Source organism: Monocercomonoides exilis (assembly GCF_001643675.1).
Source record: "Monocercomonoides exilis strain PA203 chromosome Unknown scaffold57-524287, whole genome shotgun sequence".
Classification (NCBI taxonomy): Eukaryota; Preaxostyla; order Oxymonadida; family Polymastigidae; genus Monocercomonoides; species Monocercomonoides exilis.
The window spans coordinates 16,213-25,258 of record NW_027150602.1 but is presented as its reverse complement, the minus strand read 5'-3'; the positions used below and the strand labels follow the sequence as shown (position 1 = coordinate 25,258).

General features: G+C 29.5%; 1 protein-coding gene across 1 annotated transcript; it reads left to right on the top strand.

The window, feature by feature from the left end:
* Positions 1–1,271, top strand: MONOS_7747 (uncharacterized protein; the record flags this gene model as incomplete). Its single annotated transcript, XM_067878095.1, has 4 exons — positions 1–73; positions 251–357; positions 689–1,207; positions 1,263–1,271. The coding sequence occupies 4 exons, from the start codon at positions 1–3 to the stop codon at positions 1,269–1,271; spliced, it is 708 nt and encodes a 235-aa protein (XP_067719939.1).
* Between the last annotated feature and the right edge of the window lie 7,775 nt (positions 1,272–9,046).

Sequence of the window (9,046 nt, the reverse complement as noted above, 5' to 3'; positions counted from 1 at the left end):
ATGGAAATGTACGATGAAGACAAATCTGATGATGATAATGCTCAGGAGCTGTCTCTCGGAGATAAGTTTTCAAGTATGGAAATTGTGACTGTTGTTTGAAGGCACAATATTTGATGTGTTTGCATTATTTTGGAAGAATTGCTTTGTAAACTGGAAGAGTGTGCAAATGGTAATACGAAACAGATAATCGAAGAAATGGACGAATGCATAAACGAAATGGATCAAGATGATTTTTATTCTATTTTTACAGAAGAACTATTTGATGCAATCAATGAAATGATTGAAGAAAAGAAGCTGTCAATGGAAAATGCGATTTATTTATTGAAGCTTCTTGGATATGACTATGCGATAAAGAATGTTTGGTTTAATCACTTTGAAAGATCTTTGCTGAACGAAAGATTTGAGAAGATGATTGTTGAAGAAGAAAAGAAGAAAATAGATGAAAAAAATGAAAAATTACAAATTGACCTTTGTGAATGTTGTCTTTTGCTTCACGTCAAACCTTCGTCAAAATTGATGTCGATTTGTGCGTCCTGTCTTCTGAAAGTTGCCTTGAAGAAAGAGAAAGGTGAAAATACACAAAAAGAAGTGGAAATGGCATTGTTGGGATTGAGTTATCTTCGATATGATGCATGTTATCTTCCATTTCATTTTTTCAATCATTTTTATTCTTTCAATTTTAAATCAGGATGTGGGAGAAAAACTGTATTTGAATGAAATCAAAGAGATAATCCAATATCATCAGGAACATCGCAACCTAACTCGACATGCGTATCAGTCTATTTGGGGGTTTTTGATTTATCGTTCACTCAAAGACGAAAGTTTAGAAGAAGTTGTTGTGAATGATCTTCTTTTTGTGAAGGAAGCAACAAGAGAGATTGAAGAATTGTCTCAATGTGTCGACTGGAAGAGAAAAGAAGAAGAAGAAAGAAAGAAAGAAACAGAAGTGAAAGAAGTGCTTATTATCAGGAAATGGATCGATTTAATTGATTCTTTCTTGTCAGCATACAAATTGGAGAATGAAGTAAATACCGTGCTTATAGGGAGTATTGTGGGAGTCTTACGGGAAGCAAAGGGTCATCACATAGAAATTTGCAAGCAATGCATTTATTTATTTGAAGCGGTGGTGAGAAATGAAGCTGTGACTGTTGATGATATGTTGAAAAGAGAATCTGTTGAGGCTGTTTTGGAGGGGATTCAGCAGCCAGTTTTTAATAACGAAATTGCATATTGCAGCTTGATGTTTTTCATTGCAATTTCAGGGCTATTGAAAAGAAAAAAGAAAGTTAAAATGGAAGAAGCAAAAAGAAAGACAACGAAAAGAAAAGTGTTTGAAAAGATAGAAGAAGAAGGATATGAAGATGTCATCACAAGTTTTTTCAAAATTATAAAGTTTTTGAACAGCAAAAACTATAATGAATTATCATTGAATATTTCAGATTATTTTGTGAATGTTTAACCAAATTCATTTCATTTCATTTTGTGAATCAAAAACTGTCTTTTTCAATTTTCATCATTTCACAAAATAACAACAAAAATTAATTGAAGAATTTTTATTAATGTTTTTGTTTCCTTTTTTGAATAAAAAAGAAAAATCAAAAAAATCCATTCATTTCTTTTCTTTTCGATTGTTTTCATCGAGAATCTTCGTTGAACGAATATTTGCATCATATCTTCTTCAAACAGATTCGTTTCTTCGAAAAAATTTTTTCGGTTCATTTATTTCCTCTTTTACCCTCTCGCTAACTCTGTTGATACTCTTTCTCATCACTTTCTCTTTGAATTTGAGAAGGAGAAGGCAAAATATGAAATGAAAATTCTTGAGAAGAATATGAAGGCATCAAAGAAGAAATGTTTGTTGAATTATCAAACAATCAACTTCGTGAGTACCAAATACAACAACTGTAAACATGGCTGAAAAAGAAGCTGATCCAATGCTCCAATTCAGAATGGGAATGACAGAACAAGTCAATCAGAATTAATTGCTCTTCGCATTCTTTTCATTTTTTGTTCAGTTTTTCATATCTCTGAATTCTTTTCTTCCCTATTTGTCTTCCTTCGCTTTTCTCTTCATTCCTTTTATCTCTTCTTCTTGCATTTTAATTCTCATTTCATTCATTTCATCTCCAAATGCAATTCTTTATAATTTCACTCAGATTCCATCTCTTTCTCTTCCTTTCTCTTTCATCATTCTGCTTTCATCTGCTTTTTATAATTGTTGGAGAAAGAGAAGACAACTCACTCACATTCTTTTCTAACAAAATCAACCAAAAGTTCTGCTAAAATTTAATTTCACCTTCAGCTGCTTTGTTGTCGCATAAATAAATATTTCTTCATTCATCAAACATTTTCCATCCTTATTCTGTTTCCTTGACTGATCTCCCTCAATCTCCACTCAAATTTATTCTTTTCCTTTCTCTCTTCTTTTCCTCTCCATTTTTCTTCAATTCATGAAATGTTCCAAAAATCTATTCTCCCAAACCCTCTTTTTTCTCAAGCCCAATAAAATGCAATGCGTTCATGAAAATAAAAAACCTTTCATTTTTGATTGTTGAGAATGAATTGAAAAGATGAAGTGAATGAATTCACAGCTTAGACGCAAATGATTGATTTGTTCAATTGAAAAGTCTTCATTTGCCTTTTCCCATTCGTTCTCCAATTTTTCAGTTTTCATGGACATTCAAAATGAAGAAGAAGAAGCAGAAGAGGAAAATGACGATGAAACTATCTTTTTTCAAATTTATAAAGTCTGATGATTAGCAAAGAACAAAATAACCATTCAGATTCATGGATGAATCTCGCTTCATAGAGCTTTTTAAAAATAAATCCATTGAAACTGATAACATGATATTAATATCTGTCTTCTTCTGTCTGATCTCTCATTTTTCTATAAATCATCATTTCTTGCTTTGCCTTTTCGCGTCCTTCTTTGTCCTTTCTGTCCCGCAATTTTCGGATAAACGAAGAAAATTCCATCATCCCATTTTCTTTTTCCTTTTTTCTTCTCCTCAATTTATTGCAAAGATTTTAAAAATGCTTCTGCTTTCCTTTTTACAACACAGTCAATTGTTGGCTGATGCATTTCCTCCAAAAAGAAGTCAATGACTTCTTCACTCATCAAACAATCTTCATTGCTTTTTTTTTCCCTTCACATAGACATCCACCAAAAATGAAAAGCATCGCTCGAAGATGTCTCTATGTTCCCCCCTGGCTGCTCTGCAAAGATCTGCAATTCGTATTACCGATCTCGCAAATTCATCTTTCTCAAATAATGGATAGACAATATTAAACTGAATTATTTCCAACCATCTCATTACTATTTTTATTTCTTTCAATTTTCCAAGCTCATTTTCTTTTTTCTTCCAATCGACATAATCTTTCAGCTCATTCAACTCTTTGACTGTCTCTTTCCCAAAATGAAGGTAACTCATAATCACATTTTCCAGACTTCTTTCTCCGTAAACCCTGCTGATCAAAAACACCCAAATAGATTGATAGGCAAGCAGCGAAAGGTTATGATGCTCTTGATGACACATTATTAAACTCATGACATCATTCAAGAACATTTCTTGTCCAATATTCTTCGTGAAAAATTTTAAAAGATTCTATGAAAAGACAAATGAAAAGAATCATTTGCACACAATCCAAGGGCCAAGCCCGCTCAAAACCAATAATGCAACTTCATCTTTTTTTCGTGATTATTCGTTTTTTCCCACCACTCAAAACAATATTCATAATGTAATGAATACAAATTCATAACAATTCTTTTGATATTTGTTCGTTGACATAATGCAAACAAATATGGCATTCGCAAAAATCGTTAAGCATATTTTCATTCATTCCTTCTTTCTTCTTTTAATCGTCAACAATCATCTTCTCAAATCTTTCGTTCAGCAAAGATCTTTCAAAGTGATTAAACCAAACATTCTTTATCGCATAGTCATATCCAAGAAGCTTCAATAAATAAATCGCATTTTCCATTGACAGCTTCTTTTCTTCAATCATTTCATTGATTGCATCAAATAGTTCTGTTGAGAAAACGGACTTTTATTTTTGTCATTGATGTTTTCGATCATTTCATTCATTTCTTCAATTTTCTGTTTCTGATCCATCTCATTGCAATGCACCATTTCAAAAAACTGTTCTTCAAAAGCTGTATTATTACAGCAAGAAACTTTATTTCCTTTCAATCAAATATGAAAATGAACAAACCAGAAAGTTCATTCTTCGTTAACATCTCCAATATTCCACTTTTAGTGATATAACTTTTGAAACAATTCATTCTATTAATTATTTAACATTGATGGATCGCTTTTCAAAGCCTGAATTTTTTAAATGCAATTATTTTTATCATAATACTGTTGCAACGAAAAAAAAAATAAATTTTATCAACAAACAAAATTATTAGCTTTATTAAAAATAAATGCTAACTATGAAAAAGAGCAAAATAGCCCAATTTAGGTTGTTATTCCTGAATAAATAAAAAAGTTATTTTTTGATCGTTGCATCAAAAATTCATATCAAAATACACTAAAACTGATGTTGTGATTAATTCTTGTTAATGAAGAGAATTTTAATTCTGATTTCGGAATGAAATAAATTGAAAATACACAAATGGAACTTGAGAGAAGACAAAGGGTGAAACATACTTGCAAAAGAAAAGAACATGTATATGAACATGGAGAAAATGCTTACCGAATGGCAGAAGATTAATGATCAATGCTTCAATTGCAAAATAATTTTGTGTGAAAAAGGAAAACGATGAAGGCCAGCTCCGATAGAAAAGATGGAGATTTCAAAGTTTGATTTGGCTAAAACATCAAAAGATATATTTTCATTTGATTTAATATTATCAGAAGATTTGCACATTCAAGGCCATATTGCTTTCAGTTGAAATGAGATTTAGAGAAGAAGGAGGAAGACGAATTTGCTGGAAGATGCACTCGAGAAACTTACCAACAAGGCTATTTCTCAACAAATGAAAGAGAGAATGGGGTTTTGGAGTAAAGTGATTATTGTCGAACCCAACTTCAGTTTCATCATAATGAGGAGAGAGACAAGTATTTTGGATGTTGTTGTATTTGTGGATTCTTTCGTGTGCTTCAATAAACATTGGGTAAGTTTGGATGTTTTCCATTCATCTTCAAAGCCTTTGAAAGGCACAACAACTATTGAGAATGAATGGAAAGTCATTCGAATCACTCATCAATCCTTCATCTTTCTGTGATGAATTAAGATTAAATTATGATTTTTTTTCATTATTTCTTCGTTATCCATAGGAGTAAAAGAAAAAATTTGAAGAAAAAGTGAACTTCAGTAACAATAGGCCTTGATTTGAATGTATTCACTGATAAACAAACTTAACAAAAATTTTTAAATTGACATTGAAAAATTAATTTTTGGAATTTATGATCACAATCCAAAATAGTTGGAAGTGGCTATGGGTTCAATTATTTTTTTTCAATTTGCAATTTCATTAAAAAAAAAGAAAAAAAGTTAAAAATAATTGATTATATATACGTTATTGAATTAAGAACATTAAAAAAAAAAAAAAAAAAAAAAAAAAAAAAAAAAAAAAAAAAAAAAAAAAAAAAACAATAATTGAGAAAATTAATTTTTAACTCAAGGTAATTATTATTTATATAAATTAATTCAAATATAAGATGGGTCATGATTATTGAATCCCTATTTTTCTTTTTCTGAATTTTCGGTTTGTGAATAAACTTAATTGTTGTTAAACGAACACTTGAAAGTTGTAACTCTTTTTTAAGAATATTTTTTCATGATTATTATTAAAACATCGTCTTTTTGAAATAATTATCATAAATTTTTCTTTTGTTTGTGATATTTCTCTTCAAAGAATTAAAACATCCAAAATAAAATCACGACTCCGCAAAAAGTGTGATTGAGTAAAATAAGAAGAGAAATATTTTTTCACTGAACAAAAATGAAAGTTCATAAATATAAAAACATAATATGGGTAATTCTTTTTGAAAAGTCGCAAATGTTTAATTTTCAAATAAATCAAAAATTTCATATCTTGATCAAATTTCGGTTCCCGATCATGCAACTTCACAGGAATGTGTTAAATAGCATTATACAGAAATAGATTCCATATTAGAGAAGTTTAGTGTATATCAACAAAAATTTGAGCAAAATATGAATTTTTTGATTTATTTGAGAATTAAACATTTGCGACTTTTCAAAAATAATAACACATATGGAAGAAAATTTTAAAATATTCCGAGTTCTTTTAGAATAACTTTTTTTTTTCGAAAAGAATAGTCATTTTCATCAAGAAACTATTGTTTCAATTATTATTGCAAATATTCAGATTTTCAAAACATTTTTGCTAATATTATGATAAATATTTCTCTCAACTTTAAAAATCTTCTCAGGTTTCAAGGAAGATTAAAATGTTTTGTCTGCCATCAGGCATTATTGAAATAATAACAAAATGAATTGTCTCATCATCAAAATTTGTATAATTCTATCTCTTTTTTTTCATATTTTTAAATCGCGAAATGATTTTCTTGAGATTGATTTATCACAACGAAAAAGTTTGAAATTTAATACCATGCCCTATTAAAATTAACTTATCGTTTAATTTCCACTTTTTATTTATTAACAATTTCCTTTACGAAAAATTTGGTGTTCATGATGTGTTTTTTTCTGTTTCTTTTTTTTTATGTGAACTGAAAAATTAATGAAATGCTGAGGAATAATCAAATATTTTTCTTTATGGGTGAAAAAAAGGACTTTCAAGCTTCTTTTGCACGAATTATAAAATATTTGTTTTGTTCATAATATTTTTAAATTTTTATCAGATTACAAAATAATTTATTTTTTCATGTGTGAAAACAAGCATCACTGAAACAATTACGAAATGTTTTGTGAACTCACACGTAATTCAAAAGTTGTTCTCATTTTCAACGAATATATTTATCACAAAAAGTTAATCAAAAGATCAAAAATTTTCAATGAAAATGCCTGAAGTCAAATATTTTGTCCCATATCATTTATGTTTTTCATATAAAAATGTTTGTTCAGAAAGATGGGAGATAATTTTTGATTTCTTTTTTTTTTTTCAATCTGAAAATTCGGTGAAAAAATATGTTTGTTGAAAGAATAATTTAAAACTTTAAAAAAAAGAAAATTCATATAACGAATATTTCTTTCTTTTTTTTCCTATTACAACAGATTTATATATTATTGCAATTTAATTCGCTTAAAAAATAATTGCAACAGAACAAACTGTTTTTAAACAGCACAATTATCTGTAATTAGAAAAAATAAAAGATTGAACAAATAATCACACAGATGTGTTCTTCTTTAATTTGCACTTTCAGAGTGTTTTCCCTTCACTTTTTAATGAATGAGATCATTTATCACAATTTCATATTCATTGATCTTTGAAAGCAGATCAGCAATCATCGCATCAGCACCTGGCGTGTTAACAGCAAGAAGACGAAAAACAAGGATGCGACGATTAAGGTTAATGGTTATAAGATCATTAACCCAATTAATCAGATAATTTCTATCTTGATTATAAGTGGACATTTTGATAGAGAAATTTTTGGTGTAGCTGGGACTTGGGAATTTTTCGCCCAAGTTCCAGCATGTTTTCAAAAGTTTACCTTGAAAAAGACTATTTGTCAAAATTTCTTTGAAAAGTTCCATTCGTTGAATTTACAAATTGAATAAAAAGTTCATATATCGATCAAATTTCTGTTTCCACTCACCAAATTTCTCTGTCATGAAAACAAAATCTTGACAACGTATTTAATACAATTAAAGTGAAGTATCGTTCGTTTAAACAGAAATTTGATCAAAATATGAAATTTTTTCTTTAAAAGAAAATTAAACAAAAGGATCTTTTCAGAAATAAATTCGACACATTATAAATATTTAACTTTCCATTATTTTTTTGTTTCATATATATTTTTTTAACATCAAAACAAAGGTTTTCATCTGAAACATATAATGATTAACAACTTTCTTCAATTGTTCATAAAGAGATAAAAAAGATTGTCATTTATTATTATCTTTGAACGAAAAAAAGTATTTGTTTGATTTAATAATTTTTTTTTTCAAACCATTTATTTATCATTCCGACATTCAATAACTTCAAATTTATTAAGTTTATCTCAATAATCAAGAAGTGATCTTCCTGGCAATTCTATATCCATTTATATAAATGATATCTTTTTTTAAATTCATTTTCAGTTATTAAAAATCTTCTTCATCTCTCCAAGGGAACATTTTTTTTTTTTAACCTTTTTCAACAACTTCCTAATGCAAAGAGTGCTCATAGGGACAAGGATTCTTTCTTCGATATTTCTTCATTTCTTTCAATCCTTCAACCTCATCCTAAACGAACCCAAGTAAATCATCAACAATATCATCCACACTTTCTCCAGAATCAAAAAATCTATCATTTGAATGATATATTTCAATGTCTGCTCAAATATTCATGAAGATTGAACTTCTGCAATGAATGTTTTTTTAGGTTTCGATGTTGAGTGTAGATCACACTCGCCTCTCTTTCCATTTCTTCATCATTCTTCATGCATCTCGATAGAGCATCTCTCCAAGCTCTCAATTAATATTTCTTTCGTTTATCATCAGTCCTCTGTTCAGTTGTTGCAGTTACTCTCTCCATATTAATCCTATCCTTGAAAGCTCTCCGAACCCACATTATTGCTGTCCTCTCACTCACATTGTGCTCTTTTTCATTGTTGAATCTGATATTATGGAAGGCTTCTGGATTGATGAGAGAAGTGTCAACAACCTCATTGGAGATTTTCGAGGTTATGATTCTGTTGGTTACGATGGTCCCAGTGATGGCTGGTTTTGAATATCTATTTTGAACCTTCGAATTTGGTATCCAACCAGCAATAGCAGCTGTGAAGATATATGTCGAATCTCTTGAATGTGCATCAACGCCGGAGGCAAGAATGGCGGAGCACATGAATCCACTTCTGAATGAGTGAAATGAAAAGAGATCGTGTGGGTATCCAGCATCCTGAGCACGACGACGAAGATG